At 38.9% G+C, this 17,696-nt stretch overlaps 1 protein-coding gene across 3 annotated transcripts; it reads right to left on the reverse strand.

The window, feature by feature from the left end:
- Positions 1-254: 254 nt before the first annotated feature.
- On the reverse strand, positions 255-17,275 carry LOC121317908. 3 transcript variants are annotated; one of them, XM_041254001.1, is made up of 8 exons: positions 17,165-17,275; positions 16,484-16,649; positions 9,275-9,458; positions 8,523-8,666; positions 5,492-5,641; positions 4,537-4,773; positions 1,525-1,650; positions 255-785 (listed from the first exon to the last, which is right to left on the reverse strand). In XM_041254001.1, the coding sequence occupies exons 2-8, from the start codon at positions 16,621-16,623 to the stop codon at positions 498-500; spliced, it is 1,269 nt and encodes a 422-aa protein (XP_041109935.1). In that variant the 5' UTR covers positions 16,624-16,649; positions 17,165-17,275; the 3' UTR covers positions 255-497. The 3 variants fall into 3 exon arrangements, with proteins under 3 accessions (XP_041109935.1, XP_041109936.1, XP_041109934.1); XM_041254002.1 differs by having other exon boundaries at positions 5,498-5,641; positions 17,133-17,275; XM_041254000.1 differs by having other exon boundaries at positions 17,133-17,275.
- Positions 17,276-17,696: the final 421 nt, after the last annotated feature.

The following is a 17,696-nucleotide window of genomic DNA, read 5'->3' on the forward strand; positions in this document are numbered from 1 at the left end:
ACATATTGTCTATTGTCTGAGTCAACAAAAACTCCTAGGTCTTTTTCCATTATCCATTCACAACCAATGCAACATTGCTACGACTTCATTTTACCCTTAAATTGATTTTTGTAATGGAGACTGCGGTTTTGCCATTTTGGAGACTGCCATAACAGGTATATATATTATATATATATATATATATATATATATATATATATATATATATATATATATATATATATATATATATATATATATAAAAGCCTTAACTAGCACATAAGGCAGAATCGAGTTAGCTTTTTAAAATAAAACAATGTCTCACTCAGAATAAAGATATTTGTCACAAGTACACACAGGATCCTTTCAGAACTCATCCGTAAGAAAGGACCTTCAAAGATTACAGTTCCCTTTCCATATTCCATTTTGAGCATGAAAACTGAAAAAGCATGCATGCCAATTTCTATTGATGTCCAACAATCTCAGTATCAGTATCTCCTCCTGGGTGCTGGCTCTGGTTAGTGGTAGTCGACAGAGAAAGGGGAGGCCTGCACCTCTGCAGCCTGGTGTTGGTGTGGCCGCTGCGCTCGGGGGCACTCGCTGACCTTGTTCCCGTGCCGCTCACAGTGCTTGGCACAGCCGCTGCTGCGGGCTGAGCCCTGCCTCCCCCCGGGCGAGCGCTCATGCACGTTGTTGCACCGGTGGACCAGGACAGGGTCAGTCGGGCCTGCCTTCTTTAACAGGAGCCTCTGCAAGACTTGTTTATCAGAGCGCTCCTTTCGGAAATCATCTTCATACACTTTCAGCTGCGGGAACAGGCAGGCACCAGGGGGTTAGTCATTTACACAAAGTTACCGATGTGCAGACAGGGTAGGAAAACAGATCCTATACAAAATATATTGATAAATGTGACTTTCATATCTTTAAACACTAAACCGGGAACTTGGTTCATTTCATGTTTTGCAGACATAGAGAAATACATTTTTGTTAAAACATTTTGTGCCTTGGGATCACTTATGTAAGGGTACGTTTCCTTATTATTACAGCCGGTTTCACAGACCCTGATTAGCACTACATGGAATAACTTACATAAGAGAGACAGGTAAAAATAATAGCAAAACTAGATATGCAGGGTGATAATAAAGTAACTTGGTCACAAAATCCCAGTATATGCTAGCACATCACATGGGTTGTAATGCATGCAGACACTAGAACAGTTCAATGCAGGGAACAGCACTGTCTCTAGCAATTACCAATGGGAGATTGCTACTGCAGCATTCCTTCCATTTCACTAGAAGTCTTCCACTAGGGCAACACGCTGTTCCATGATAAGCATGGTGACTGTCAGCAGCTGGGTTACCAGAATGTCCTCATCAAATTGAAATTAGATTTAAACTGCAGGGAGCTTGCCTAGTTAAACATTTCTATTTAATGTCATAGATGAAATCTGGCATGCCTGATGTCTGGTTCCAACACCACATGTTTTTTAAATGCACAGAGAAATCGCTTTCTTTCTTACAGACTCCACGTTGGGCTCTGACTGACCTGCTCTTGTTGCAGCGCCATCTGCTGGCGCAACTCCTCTTCCTTCCGCCGCAGCTTGCTGTTCTCATTCTTCATGCGCTCTCTGTGCTTGTGTTCTGTCTTGTAGTCAGCTTCGTAGATCTGTGTCTGCAAACAGAAAAAAACAGTCACAGGCTGCTGATAGGAGCCACCCAAAAGTGTTATTTACAAGCAGGTCCTCCTTCAACATGGGAGATATAGAGGGGTCTATTCATAAAGGGAGAACGCCTGTTGAAATGAGAAAACAGGAGCACAAGATCGGATTCCGTCCACAGCCGCCTATTTAACGACAGTTGCTATTCATAAGAGAGAATTCAGATGTGTCGTTAAGCCCCAACGATTTTCGTTGAATTGAGAGAAAGGTTAACGATTACCTCATTAGCATAACATTTTCATCGGTCCTGAGCGTCAGCCTGCTATTCATAAGAGTGAACGACAGCAAAATGCTGCTGACAACTAGGAGTTATTGAACACTTTCTGCAGTCAAGTCTAAACTAACTACTTTTTTTATTACCACACTTGCTCTGTTATATCGTTTGACATACCTGTGATTAACACTGCCTGTTTTAAAAATAAATAAATAAAATCTTTAGCTTTATATGAAGGAAAATGTGTAATATAAATATATACTCACACAAGAACATATTCTCTGCATTAATCATTTTGAAACAGCGCTGTGAAGCGGAGAGCAAGTCATTTTACTATTATTATTATTTTTATTTCTTTGCTGTGCTCCGCGGCTGACAGCGGTCCATTTCTTTATATTTCTTTTCCCTGTGTTCACAATAAACAGTTTGGATGGATACTGCCTGTGTGAACCTGTTTATTTTCATGGAGCATCACAATATACAGTATAGCAGTGCTGCAGATGCTGTCGGTGGGAAATTTGGGCTTGCTTGGTATTACAAAAAAACACTGATAAAGCCTCAGCGTGAGGCTTGATCAGTGTTAGAAAGGGTCTTTTTTTTTTGCGCACCATATATATATATATATATATATATATATATATATATATATATATATATATATATATATATATATATATATATATATATATATATATATATATATATTGGTCTGGCTGGCAGTTAAGAATGGAAATCATATATGTGCGTATGGAAATGTGTAATGTGTTTACCAGTGTTGCCCGTGACTGGCAGCTGCAGACTTGGGTTTCGGTAGTAATGACGGTGAATTCCATTTTTCTTTTTGCAACAGCTACACACCGCCCAGGGAACATTAATAATGCTGATGATGTCATTAAAAAGAGGCGTATCTGTGTTCTTGAGCGACTGTATAACCATTCATAATGTGCTTTGCGACAGTCGCCCATATTCTCTATATTCTCATATTTTATGAACAGCAATATGGATGAATTTCATTAGTTTAAATATAGTAATACATTTGTTTTATTACGGCAGTCGGCAAGTGCTTTTATGAATAGAGCCCATACAGTCCACTCCATCATCATTCAGAGTACTGTAGTTATTCCAAGAATGAGGATACCTGATATATACTTTTTTTTTTGCATTAAAAAACTAACAAAAAAAAAAAAACTAGTAAATTAAATTTTCTTCAAAAAGAAACCACGAATGAAGAAAATAAATGAAATTACACAATGTGCTTGAAGAAACTAAAATGGTGTTGTACTGTAGGACACACTGACCCCGTTTTACAGCTGGCATTTAATTAGTTTCAGTTTTAGTACACTGCATGAAGAAGGTGGCAATCTACTTTAATGCAGGGAGAGAGAACTTTATTATTCAGCTTAAAGAATTATTTGACAACCAGGACTTGTAACACTGTTCTAGGCTACTTGCTTTCAACCGTATAAAACTCTCAAAACTGTTCTGAAGCCCATTCATTTCAAGGTTATTAACTTTTAAAACCGCACAATTTATAACTGCAAGGCTGCCTTGCTGGATTTTCGGTATGAACATGCAATAGGGTCTTTGAAAGGTGTATTGCTATTGTACATTTATTATGGGTTATCTAGAAGCTTTTATGTTAGCTCTCATTACATTTTCAGTTACTTCCTCTGTGTGTTAGCATGCAGTATTGAGCTGTTTTATACAATTTAACTGATTACATTACAATATATAAAACAACAGAAATTCAATCATAGGGTACATGTATGCATAATTGTGAGCAAAACAGTAAAGGTCATGTGTGACTATCAAGACATCTTTATTTTACTGTCTGGTTCACTGTGATCATGTCAATACTGTGTGCTGCAGGCTTCTGTGATTTATATCTTTGGGTATTTTAGTTAATGTCTGCAAGTTGCACTCAATAACATTATAATTTCATTGCATTGTTTACGATTACCTCCCAAAACCAAAACTGATTCCCCGGGTAGACATTGAGGAGCAACCAAGTGAAACACTAGAAGTGTTCATCAACATGCTTAACTACGAAGAACAGTTAAAAAAAAACTGTGCAATGACTGTGCAAATTGACCCTTTCTCACTGTTCACCAGCCTGCCCTGAGCAACACAGAACAGATTAGATTTCATATGGAAGACGACAGATTTTAGGATAGGACTGAAGTGAAGGAAAGTAGCAAAGTTCACTAATGGCTTTTCGGAAATAGCCTTTTTATATATATATATATATATATATATATATATATATATATATATATATATATATATATATATATATATATATATAATATAACTTCCTGTGCAACAGGCATTAGGACCCTACCTGACAAAACTAAACTGTGATCAACAATTAACATAGAGTAGTGTAGATAGGAGGCTTATTAACCTTACACCCTGTCAACCACAATTCAGCTGCATACATTACTTAGAAAACATTAATCAAAGGGATGTGGTTATCTCATGCAAACTTGATTAGCTATTCAGTAACACTGTGATCAGCTCAGAGTTAAACAGGCCTGTACATGCAGAAAGCAGCAGACACCGCTGTCTAGTCATTGGCTCGTAACATTTCTATTAAGAATCGACCATGCCTCCTTTACCCACTCACCTGGCATTTAAGAGTTTCCAGCTGGTCCTTCAGCTCCTGCACCTCCTTCAGCATGTCAGGCTGTCCCTTAAATGACCTCAAGGTGGAGCTGTCCTGCTTTGATCTGCCCTGTCTGGGGTGGCCCTGCTTCCTGTCGCCATTTCCTGGGGGTTCGAGTGGGGGAGGCGAGTGACTGGAGCTGTTGTACTGCTGCTGGGAGGGTAACTCACATAAACCCTCGCAAACCTCCACGCCATTCTGAAACACCGAACAATGAAAATGAAAAGGTCAGAATAACCAAACGTTTGAAACATTTGCTTGTCTCTCGATAGCATACAAACCGCCATTTCCAGACTTTACTGACCCTTTGACTTGGCTGAAGCTGCAGAATGAAAAACATGTACCGAAAACCTGCAGCCTATTCTCTTTGAAAAAGTGGACGTTGTTTGGCTTCCATTTCAAATATTATACAACAGCACATTGTGTCATCAATGAAGATATACTAGCCTTTTAACTATTTGCAAATACGGTCTTTCTGGTTTCATTCCAATCCAGCATGGAAAGAGTTAAAGCCGCAATAAGAAACTAGGATTGGTTTGGGTGTCTCTGGGGCTGCTACAAGCTGGCCACAGAGCATATGCTGTGTACAGTGGAGAAACTGGAGTGAGAACAGGATGCCAGGTTACCTTGGGTCTGTACACAGCTAAGCAGATCCCACCACACTAAGCAGATTGAATTTCAACATGTCTTATTTCCATGCAGATCAAGTAACACAATCCCAACCTACAATGCATACTCTAAATAACAAAACTAAAGGTTTCTATCTGATAAACTGTCAAATGAACCTGGGTGCTGGACTAGTGCGAGTTTTTAAAGCTGGTTAAATAGAGAAGAACAAAGTAGCTGATAAAAACAGAATTCTTTGAACCCCCATCCTCACTACTCTTAATAATTGAGAACGTTTCTTATATCTCACCAGTACCCCTGCTGGCCGCTCACTTGCAGTGCTGCTACTGTTGCTGCTGCTGCGGTGGATCTTGCCCTCTAGGTGGCGCACATACTCCTGAAGGTGCTGGTTCTTCCTGAGCTCCTGCAGCAGGGTCTGCTCATAGTACTCACGTTTACTCTGAAAGAAGGACCAGAGCAGAGGGTCATACCCAGACATAATCCCCTCAGATACTGTCTCTGAACCTTGTGTTTTTCCTTATTAAAATAGAAGGGTATACATTCATATTGTTTTCCAATGTGTTAATGCCCCCTAATTAAATCTGAATTCTACAAATGCATAGACAGACTCTGTAGCAATATGTATGACTGTATCGGTCAATGAAGAACTTGGACTATGTTTGCAGTTGTTTAGGATGGAAAGGCTTCCATGTTTACTGTCCACTATTACGGCGATCAGATGCATATGTTATTTACTGTACTGTATTGCATGCATTACATAAAATCAAAGATGTTTTTTTTTGGGGGGGGGGGTTTGGCCATTGTATTCCAAATGTAATATACAAGTTGTTTAAGATAAATGTGTGGGTTCTGCACATGTCTTTCATTTTTACCAATCAAGAAAAGACTAAATGCAGGATGGTTAGGAGGTGGCTGGTTTGTGGGTAAGTTATAATTAGGGCTTCTGATTGTCAGTTTCAACCAATGAAAACCAATAAAATCAATACAAAAAAAATGAACTCGGTGTGTAGACAATAAACAATGGAAAACACTGAAATGTTACTCAATTCACGCTGACTTCCCTTTCCAATTTAATAATAATAATTAAAAAAAAAAACTACAACAAAAAAATTTAAATAAACTACCTTTCCGTGCAGTTGGGCAATTTTCCTCCTTCCTGACTCGTATCTATCATTGATGTGATCTGAATACTTTTAACCCGCACCAAGTACTGAGTGACAGCACATTCCTACATTTCTATTGAATTGCAAATTGTGGCGAAATGTAAAAAAAATACAACAAAACCCAGAAGAATGTGCCTGTGATCATAAGGATTTCGTACAACTAAAGAAGGTACAACTAAGTGTGCAAGTACTGTCGAGTTACTACTATTGCAACAGAAAAGAAAAAAAAAAAAACAAGTATTTTGGAAAGTAACATTATGTAAAAAGCAAAAGCCTCGATTTACATGAAACTCAAAATAGCTCAAAATATGAAAAATGAAATGAATAAAAACAGAAAAACAGAAACCCTAGTTACTGTTCAAATAGTTTATCATTTATATAGACTAAACTGAGTTCAATACTGTTTTAATAACTATGCACATTATACATAAACACTAGCAAATGCCGCATCAAGCAATTCATTAAATTAATTTGTTTGCAGTGTTGTGAACTCATGCTGCAGCAACACACACACACACACATTCAGCAGCTGAAATGCATTAAAAATGGCAATAAGATTCAGAGAATATACACTATTACACAGAGTGTGTGTGTGGGGATATATAATGGTTATATTATATATATATATATATAATATATATGTATATATTATATATATATATAAGTCCAGGGTACTAAGAATCTTCTGTGTAGTTGTACGTAACAAGCATTAGTGAAAACCTTTTTCCGAATTATATTTGTTCTACCCAAGAAAAACCCTTCCCGAGGTTTCAAGATAAACGCACAGGGTTCTTTTGGCTGGCTTTCCAGAATGTATAGGTGGAGTTTTTGGGGTGTTAAACTTTATCAGCTTGTTGACAGATATAGTTCCTGAGTGCTAGACTTAGAAAGTCCCTTGAGAGATCAAATGGAAACCAAAAATAACATGTTTGACACAAAAGCAGACTTAAAATATTAGAACAAAAGTGACCTCAGTGAACACAATACAAGCTTAATAAAATACTGAGAAAATACTGAGAAACGTAGGTCTCCCTCTCAATATCTGATTTCAATATATTCAGTACAATCTGAAGATTTAAACAGTGGCATTTCTAATAAACCCCTCCCTCTACTTCAAATCAATCCCACTGGGGTTTCCCCTCAGTGATTTATATGGTAACGAAAAGCAAAACAAACACAGATGGTTTTAAATTGTAGGGCTCTGATCATTAATGTTGACTTTTATATGATGTTGACATTTTAGACTGATAAAATGCTATAAAATGAAAGACTGATTTCCAGTTTTTGACCTTTCTAAACATCCATTACCAGTAATAAACTTAAAGTAAAATGAATGCCATCTACCTCGTCCTACTCTCAGTAAAGAAAATAAGGATATTTATTATTTATAAAGTAATTATAAACATCAACATAAAGTAATCATTTCAATAGGGTTATTGGGGATTTTCCTGATGTATCACACTTTAAAGGGTACATAAGGACCTTTTTTATTTTATTTTATTGTGTTCCATGTTCCCATGTGCTGCTATAACTGTGTACATAAGGTTTGTGTATTTAATTTTTTTTTACATTTTGACCACTGTTTTAAACTTTTAAATTGCATTCCCTGTCTCAAGATGGCATCACGTGTAACCACATGGACCTCTCAGAACTACATTTCCCATCATCCTCCAGCTCACATATGTAACTGAGATGGATCTACCAGTGAGCAGCAGGATGATGGGAAATGTAGTTCTGAGAGGTCCATGTGGATACATGTGAAGCCATCTTGAGACAGGGAATGCAATTTAAAAGTTTAAAAGAAGTAGTAAAAATGTACTAATAAATAAAAATATTAAGGTAGAATAACGTTCTGTATAATCAGAATGCAATAGTTTTCTATGTGGCCGTCAATGTGACTGCTCCCGGGGCTTTTAGGTATAATGTAATATATCTCCTTTATTTCTTCACTCCCACGTTTCATGCTTTGTAAGAATATTTAATACATACGGACAGAAAGGTACATGAACGCGCATGAACCGCCAAAATGACCACTACGGGGCTTCTAGTGTTAAACCGTTTCCTAACAATCCCCACAGTTGTGCTGAGGGAGCTGTTAGTGGCTGGTGAGTATGTAAGGCTGTCCCCTGTGGCAGGAGGCTGCATACCCCTCTGTACCTGCTCGTGCTCCAGTTTCATTAGGAGCCTCTCGTTGTGCTGGTTCAGCCTGACCACCTCCTGCTGCAGGGAGTTGATCTTCTCCTGCAGCCCCATCGTGGTGCTGCGGTAGATGTGATCCCACTCCTCATTCAGCTTCATCAGCTACCAGAAGGAAAAATAAGGTAAATACAGTCTCATGGAAGACTTGGGAGAGCCACCAGGTGCATTCATGATAGCTGCAAGACAGATAGGCATTGCATAGATCACATATGTATAGATTCCCTAAGCCTCTTAGAGCATCTGTTGTAGCTCCCCATTAGAATTTATAGCACTCAACAGGATTCTGATCTAGATACTGTCCAAGCAATTGAGAGTTTTAGGCTTTATGCGTTCTATGGTGTAAATCCAATAAAGCAGTTTTTTGTTTCGAAATGGAGTTCATTTTGGGTATCAGTGCAAGATGCACAAGACAACTGCCGCTTTTATTTTCATAAATACTTCCACACTGCAGAATAATGCTGATGATCTGACATTGAGTGTTCATGTAATTTACATAAGCAAACTAGCAACACAATCACAATCAAACACTATTTCGGCTTTAGCAGCTAAAACTTAACCAGAGGTAAATGCCAGCTTGGTCAGTTTATCATTTATGCATTCAACAAAATAAATGGGAGATGTTAATCCTGACATTCCTCTGCCAAAGCATCTGTGAACATGAAGTGCTGTGTGATTGGACATCATGGTAGTCTATATGTCCCCGCCCTCACCTCCTTGTTGAGTCTCCTCAGATCTGTGTTCCTGTTCAGCAGCAGGAGTTTTTCTTCGTCAGCTGACGTCACTGTCATGCTCTCCGAGATGATGGTCACGTTTTCTTCAGTGTCATTTCCGCTAGAGATCAAACGCCTGCCGTGACCCTCTGTCTCTTCCCCATGGTCATCAGGTTCTGCCTCGCTGTAAACCAGTCAAGATAAATCACTGTCCAGAGAGCATATTATAACCTTTCATGAGCTGAGGCTATCATAAAAACACCCCAACACGTTTTGACTATTGGCACATAATTGAATTGGGATGGTTTACTTTGCTAGTAAAACAAACTAGGAGGACATTCCTGCGATGAATACCCCTGAGATAGAAAAAAATAAACTATTCTGTTAACATTGGATCCTCACACACCTGTATATATCCATGCCTTTGGAGAATAACGCAGGTTAGAAATAACTTCATTAAATCACATCTGACTATTGCAATAATAATAATTATTAAAATATTGTTGTGCTGCTTTAACGTAACAGAGATTAACACTAGGATATGCCATTATTGCTGTATTTGATAAAGTCAATCATGTTTTGACCCCTAGCATCGATACAAGTGGGTTAAAAGGAACCCTTTTAAGTTATTTTAAGTATAACGCTTTAGTAAATTCTAGATTTACTGCAAAACATAGCACCACATAAAACAATTACAATACTAGCAAACTAAATGGGTAATGACATGAGTGACAGTATCTGCATACACCATACATAAGCATAGTGTATAGAATCCCATATCCTATCATTACGTCAGCTTTTTGTTTATCTTCTCTGCTAACATGACACACCCTTGCAATATGAGTTAACACAAAACCGTTATTTTACATAATGTAGATGTCAGTACACACAGATTAAATAATGATCTGTGGGTAAACTTCAAAATGTGGAAAGGAACAGAGCCAGCTGCATAAAATCTCACTGCAGCAGAAAATTATTATTTGAAATATTGGTGTGGAAAGTACAAGGACAGAAATTATCACACACCCCCCTGGTTGACATCACGGAGCCTACCATCAAGCCGGGGTGTTTTACTGTGGGGTTTTTGATTGAGCTCAGTGACCCCACGGTAAATTTAGAACCACAGAGAAATGTGGTTTGTGGTTAAAGCATTTGTAAAGTAGTCACTAAAGGTTACAGCTTAACTGCTATGGCTGACATCTGTTAAGCATCTATACAGGTTTGATACAACATTTAAATAGCATGTAGCTGCTTCAGATTATTCAGAGTGGTTCTCATTGCAATAACTCAAATATTGTGTTTTATAGAAAGACAATGTAAGTATGTCACACAGATGCACAGATGAACGGGCAGACAGATACCCCCTATAGCCCCAGGATCTGATATTCTCAATAACTTTGATAATGTTGATACCAAGTGTCATGACAGCACTCCCCTTGGATACACTGCTGTTTTGTCTGGTGTATATAGTAACAAGATGATCAGCTGGTTATGATGGGGAGTGGTGTTTCCAAATGACTGTCTCACAGGAATGCACTCTTCCCCTAATTGGCCAGCACTTCTCTGCTGAGTACTGTTCCGCTGTTTCAATATCATGTAACATTTATCCCAGATGAGTCATTCCTGTTTTCACTTATTAAAAGCTGCAGCACAGTAGCCTTACCAGAAAGCACTGGCTAGCATGTGTGCATCTCTGGACTGTGCGGCTGTGGGGCTTGATTGTTTGATAATGCTTTCTTGACCTTTAGTGGTCATTATTAATACATTGCATCATTTTGTGCTTTCCGTGAATAACATTTTCCTCCACCAGAAGTGTTGTTACTACTGTATACCCCGATGAAAAACCAAGCAGCAAATACTGATAAACTGATTACCAGCTCAGAGCTTGGAATTGGAAATGTTTTTTGCCCTTTTACTGACCAGTCAGCAGGTATAATCAAAAGTTTAACAGCAAATAGAAGACAAATTTAAGAGTGTTGACAACAAACAGTTGACTTCAAATTCAACACTGAAGGGATTTTTTATGGACTTTTTTTTAAATCAGTTTAACCAGCTCCTCTCCAGGCACAGCTCCTTGCACCAGCACAACCAGCTGAAAACTAACAAACTACAGGCACTGACCAGCATATACCAGGACTAGTCATACAGTATATAGGTCTCCACCACAGTTTATACTTTGTTCTACATTGCCACTAGCACTCAAGCAAAGCTACATTTCTCAATTAAACTACTTGTGATACTAGTACAATAAAGATGAAAGAGACTTCTAAATATATGACTAACTTTATTTTATAACATACTACCAGACCCTACATTTAATTAAAAGGCTACTTTCAGTAAATGATACTGCATATGCCACCACAGCCAAAACACCACAATGTACACGCCTGATATAAATTTACTGTAAATGATTTTACATAGTCATGTAACTGATGCAACCCTCTTTAGCATTTACACTATATAAATAAGCCACAGGAAGACGTGCTGATAACTTTCATGGTATGCTTTTTACCTTACCATCTGTGGCTATAGCCTATGACATATTTATGCTGGCAGGTACTGGTGCACTGGTCACCATGTATTCAGTATAAATATTCAGAAAGCTGTCTTCATGCATTTAGAAAGTTTAAAATGATGTTTTAATATCACACATATTTGAAAAAAAGCATAATAGGTGCAGACCGACATGGATGAAATAACTGCTGTACAGAACTGTCCGTTTAGAGATTTTTAAAATAAATATACTGGAGAGAAAAAAAGAAAAAGAAAAACACTGGACCGGAGAAAACTTTGCAAAAAATTAGTATAACACCACTGTTAAAATAACAGCCGAGACCCAGCTGAAATGGCAGAAATGTGTTATGCAGAAAATAGGAATAGTTTAATTGGTTTTTAAAACCTGTTGGCTAAAAAAAGTTTAATTAAATCTCTCTTTCAGACTCCTACCCCAGACAAGAGCAGGCTTTGCAAGGCTACTGTGCTAGAGTTGTTACGTTTCCATTGTGCTGTAACCCTGAAACCTAGCAACCCCAGGCAAGGAGACAGTCTTTTATCGTTTGGTTAACACAATGAGCCTGCCCATTTGCAGGCTGAATGCAACGCTTCCACTTCCTGTTTGAGTGAAAATAGCAGCAGCAGTCTATAACCAAAGGGCAAACAAAGACGCCTCTGAAAGCAGCAATCTCCCTTTCGATCTCTGTATTGCACTGAATATAAGGACACCTTGGTTTTATTCTCTTATAAAGAGAATACATTACAATATATATATATATATATATATATATATATATATATATATATATATATATATATATATATATATATATATATATAGAGAGAGAGAGAGAGAGAGAGAGAGAGAGAGAGAGAGAGAGAGAGAGAGAGAGAGAGAGAGAGAGAGAGAGAGTACATTGTCCTGTGATTAATGATGTGATTTTATGCATTTGATAAAATAAAAATACAAGGTTTAAAAACTGCTTCAAGGTCGAAACTTTGAGCAATGAACATTCCATCTCTATACCAGGGAACATGCACTGTCTCATAAGAATTCAAAATTTAATATGCATGCAAAAATTATATGTAAGCACATGTGTGCTGTGACAGAGTAGACTGAGCGGTAGCTGTCATGCAAGCAACACAAAACAATTTTTGCACACTTAACTAAACTATTTGCCAAGAACAATGGGCTGAACATCGTCCAGACCCTGCTGTAATCCTCTGATCATCGTGAAAGTGACCCGGAACATAAAGAAACCAAAACCGCCGACGGCCATGCATTAGAAAGAACCCATATTTTGCCTTGTGTATGTCGGGCCATATGTCCCACATGGTAGCGTCATTGCTGGTAGCGTCACGTGGGGTTCCTGTATGTTCTGTCTGTGTTTATTTAAATAAAACCTGCACACCTGATAGGGCGTGTCAACTGAAACCTCCGTCTAGGTCTCCTGTCTGTCACTCAGCAGTGAATGTACACACCCACATGGCAGATGCCTGTCACACAGAACTTGTACATCAGAAAATGACAAGAGTGATAGGGTTTATATTAGTATCCAACAGTCTTCAGTCTATGGAACTAAGCATGCAAGTTCATAGGATGTACGTAGAAAAAAATATCTTCCCCCAGCCAGAATAGAGACTGTTAAAATGAGCTAATCTGCTATAAATTATTAATTTAATTCGCTAATGCATTGAAATCTGGGCTAATGTTAAGCATGTGTGCCAAAGTTGTTACGTAGCCTGTAGCAATACTGTCAAATTGCTTTGATATTTTTTTAGGAGGTCGATCGCAAATAGATCCAGCCTAAAAGCTCAACTGGCTCAGGCTTTTTATCCAGCTGAACTGCAGAAGTAATAATCTTCTTCACCGCAACAAACATGCAAAAGCACCTTCCTGCACAATTACGCATATGTTGTAAACATATCTCAACTGAGAAACTGACTGGGGTTAGGCCACCTGCCAAAAGAAACTGGTTAAAAGGCAACCAAAAACTAAATACAAACAAATTCAGCTAAACAAAACTGCTTTGTAATAGAAATGGTATTGTTTGAATCATTGATCCCAAGATTTTTTGTGTTGAGAATAAAAACTAATTTTGTACATACCAGTAGTCTCCAGGTGAAATGACACAGGAAGTGCAAGACAATATGAAAGCATGACTTACAAACTAAGATTTATTTACCCTAGCATAGTAAAAAATAATGTATTTCCTTCAAAACTGCATATTTTAGGCCAATAAAGTGAACAGATGTGCACAGTGTGGGGAGATGTATGGATTATTTTGTTAGCTACACTTTAATAATAGTAATAATATTTAATAGGTCCTCAAGGTACATCATGGTAAGGACTAGAGCCACCTGGTTAGACACCAGCTTATTCTACAAGATGATTGTATAGTGTCACAATCAACCAACTGGGACTTCGACTTTGGCGTTTAGGATAGATCCATCATCACAAAAAATATCATTCTAATATCAATGTAACAAATGTGCTACATAGCTGCTTTTGTGCTACCACTGCTGCTTTGTACAGAAGAATGACATAGTTATTGTAGAGCATTTAGTAAGGGTATGAGTCTGTGGCAGTGTGGGGAATACTAGGTTGGCAGGAATGGGGTTAAATTTCTCCCTGTCAAATCACGTGAGAATGTGGCTGGAGACGACAAGTGAATAAATGATTAAGTGATTAATTAGGCTTCAGCCACAGGTGTTTAAAGTAGGTATTCACAGGTGGAAATTAGAATTAGATTAGAGTTAATGTTGCTGTGTACATGTTGAGTCGCTGTGGTGCTTTGCTGTTTTTACATCCGTGTCTGTGTTTCTTTACGTTCATGAGTTTTGTGTAAACCTTTTGTTTTGGCCCGTGTGCCTTTTGTTTTGTTAAATGTGTTTTGTTTAAAGATTCTGTCTGTGTCATTTTTGTTTATTTCTTAATTAAACATGTGCACTAGCATTTAACCTGCAGCTTCTGTGTCTGAGTCCTCTTCTTGGTCATAACAGCCTTGCCAGTAATTCTGTACTGTTCACATGTGGTTTTAGATGGGGGACAGCACCCCTAGAGAATCAGACCAAGAACTGCAGGTTAAATAAAAAAAAAAAAAAAAAAAAAAGAAGGAAAAGAAAGAAAATGAACAGGAAGGAAAACCGGCGGGAGCAGCAGCGCTGGTTAAAGGCAGAAGAGGCTCTATGGTACCCTGCTTCCGAGGAGTTTAGGGACCGGCAGGACAAGGGCCCAGACAAAGACCCCCTCTAGCAGGAAGGCTACAATCAGGGTGAGGACAGCATGGCAGATGGATAGCTCCTTCGGGGGATCCAACTCCAGCCACCTGCCCAAAAGAGCCAGACAGAGGACATGGATCCATGGTACCTCATCTGTGCCGAGCCCAGGCACTACACCAAGTGCTTCCCCTTTCAGGGGGAAGTGGTTTCCACCTGCCCCAAAGACAAAGACGGGGAGGAGTGGCCGGTCTCAGAGGCAAGCGAGGGAGGTGTTGCTGGCCTGAGGGCACAATAAGAGGGAGCCATCTCCAGCGATATATCAGGAGAGCAGCTGGGACGCCTATCTCAGCCCTCTCGAGGCCTTGTATTGGTGCCCCGCCTGCGGGGAGTGGGGGGCACTTTGCAGTCAACTGCCCCCTGCAGGAGGAGGAGAAGCTGCCTGCCCAAAGGCCAGAGAAGGAGGAGTTGCCTGCATAAGAGCCAGAGGGGGAGGGGCTGCCATCCTGCGTGCCAAAAATGGAGGAGCTTCCATCCTGTGTGCTGACGCCAATGCCGCGCGACTGTCGGGTGTGCACTGCACAGTTATAAGCATTGCCGCTGCCAGCGCCACCACTACCACAGTGGCCACTGCTGGAGTGCCCCACACTGCCCCGCATTGCCGCTGCCAGTGTTGCCACTAGCAGCATTTCCACTGCTGGAGTGCACCGCAAAGCTGGCAGCATTTACGTTGCTAGCATCAAGGACCACTGTGTCATTAACTCTTTCATCACTGCAGACCAGTGTACCGGTCTAACGCCAATTAAAAGTGTAGGCTACCAAACTAATCTTAAAAACCAATACTGATATCTATGTCAGTTTATCTTCAGTATAAGTCACTTTCTGTGACATCAGTAAAGGCATCAGTCAATATGCACAACAACCCAAACATTAGAAGATAGGCAGTGACAAGCAGTATCAACCAGAACAGCACACAATGAGTTACACAGGATAATCATTCTATTAAGAACATAACTAAAGGACAACTAAAGTATCACAAGCTGAACAGGGTTGAGAATCAGTGTCAAAGACCCTCAACTATAAACACCAGTACCACATTTACTTGGTAACACTGTAGTCAGTTCTAACTACCGCCTTCCAGTCCTTTGTTCTAAAGCCACCCTGTCTTGTTAATACATGTCATTGAGTGTAACTCAGTAAGACTAATACAATATTACCCTCCTGCAATTTGTTCTTAATAAGAAAGGAAAGTATTTGAAAAATGGCCTGCTCATTAACTGTTGCCATAGCTGTCCCTGAAACAGTAGGTTTGGCTTTTAAGCAAAGTAACACAGTAGTAATATATACACTTTTAAAATAACTGAATCCTGAGTAATTAAAGAAACGTATCAAAGTATAATACACACCTAACAATAAATTATACAGAGAATGAAAACATACTTGTACGCATTGAAATTGATACAGCTGTTGATGTAAGTAAACACAGGATGCCCTTACCCGTTCAAAGACATGCTGCTCTGCTGGGTCAAAGACTGGCTGTACTGGTCCTGGTGGACGATAGAAGTGTTGTCCACAGCTTGGGAGTCTAACGTCGAACTCGCCGGTAAAGATTTTAAGAAAGAATTTCCATCCATCATTTAAATTACAGGTCCTGTCTTCTATACTATATCGTACAAAAATAAATAAATAAATAACAAACAGAAATATGTTGTTGTTGTTGTTTTAAATAGATTTATTTATCAGTGAAATTATCTTTATAGTCTCTTCAAACCCACACCGCAAACACAAACAGAATCGTGAAGTTATTTATTGACAAAGACTAAGAGGAACTGTAAAAATACCACATGCATAGTTTCAATGAGTCACAATCAGCAGGTGCCGTGTTGTCAGCAGGCTGGATTTTTACCTTTACTGTGCTACGCTGGCGCTTTCCTAAATAGATTTGCTACGCGACTGTATTTGTAACATTATTTCAAAAAATAATAATAACACATAATTGTATATTAGTTATGAGCTATATCTGGTCGCTGGAACCGTTTAAAATTATTTTGCGTAACTTATCAAATATTCGCACACACCACACAAAATGAAAGCGTCCGTTTTACATAACAGAACACCAACTATGTGTTACTATAAAACGATTTACCTGAAAAACAAATGAAATCTGCGTGGCTTTACCTTGGTCTTCTTATTATAGCAGGCAGTGCATTTAATAAAGAAGTTTCTAACATTGAGGAAGTTGGAGGGTGGATAATAAATTGTGTTCTCAAGAAGGGAAATTCCAGCATAGTGCTGAGACAAAACCAGAAGTAAAACAGAGTGATCTCAGCGAAAGCCAGGGACTAACCTGTTTTGTGTGTGATGCCCAAGGCCATACATTCCCATATAGGTCACAGGTAGGACACCAAGATAAAAAAAGAATCGTAATCTGTTCCTTCCCATTGGTTTGTAGTGAGTAAAAAGCCAGAAGGATAGTGAATGTGTATTCTTACAGAAAATCGTGAGTGTTGTGTTTTTGATTGTAGGTAATTGTATGGTCTTGTCTTGTACATTATCAGACAGTTAACACAGTTCCGGAGCTGTTGCCAGTGGCCAGCACAAAACCGGACAACACTGAACCTTTGTCACAGATATAAACCTGGAAATACAATAAAAACATTTCTATACTGGATTACAATTATCTCTGTCTGCTTCTTTCATGCACTGCATC

The sequence above is a fragment of the Polyodon spathula genome, chromosome 7, assembly GCF_017654505.1.
Source record: "Polyodon spathula isolate WHYD16114869_AA chromosome 7, ASM1765450v1, whole genome shotgun sequence".
NCBI classification, from domain to species: domain Eukaryota; kingdom Metazoa; phylum Chordata; class Actinopteri; order Acipenseriformes; family Polyodontidae; genus Polyodon; species Polyodon spathula.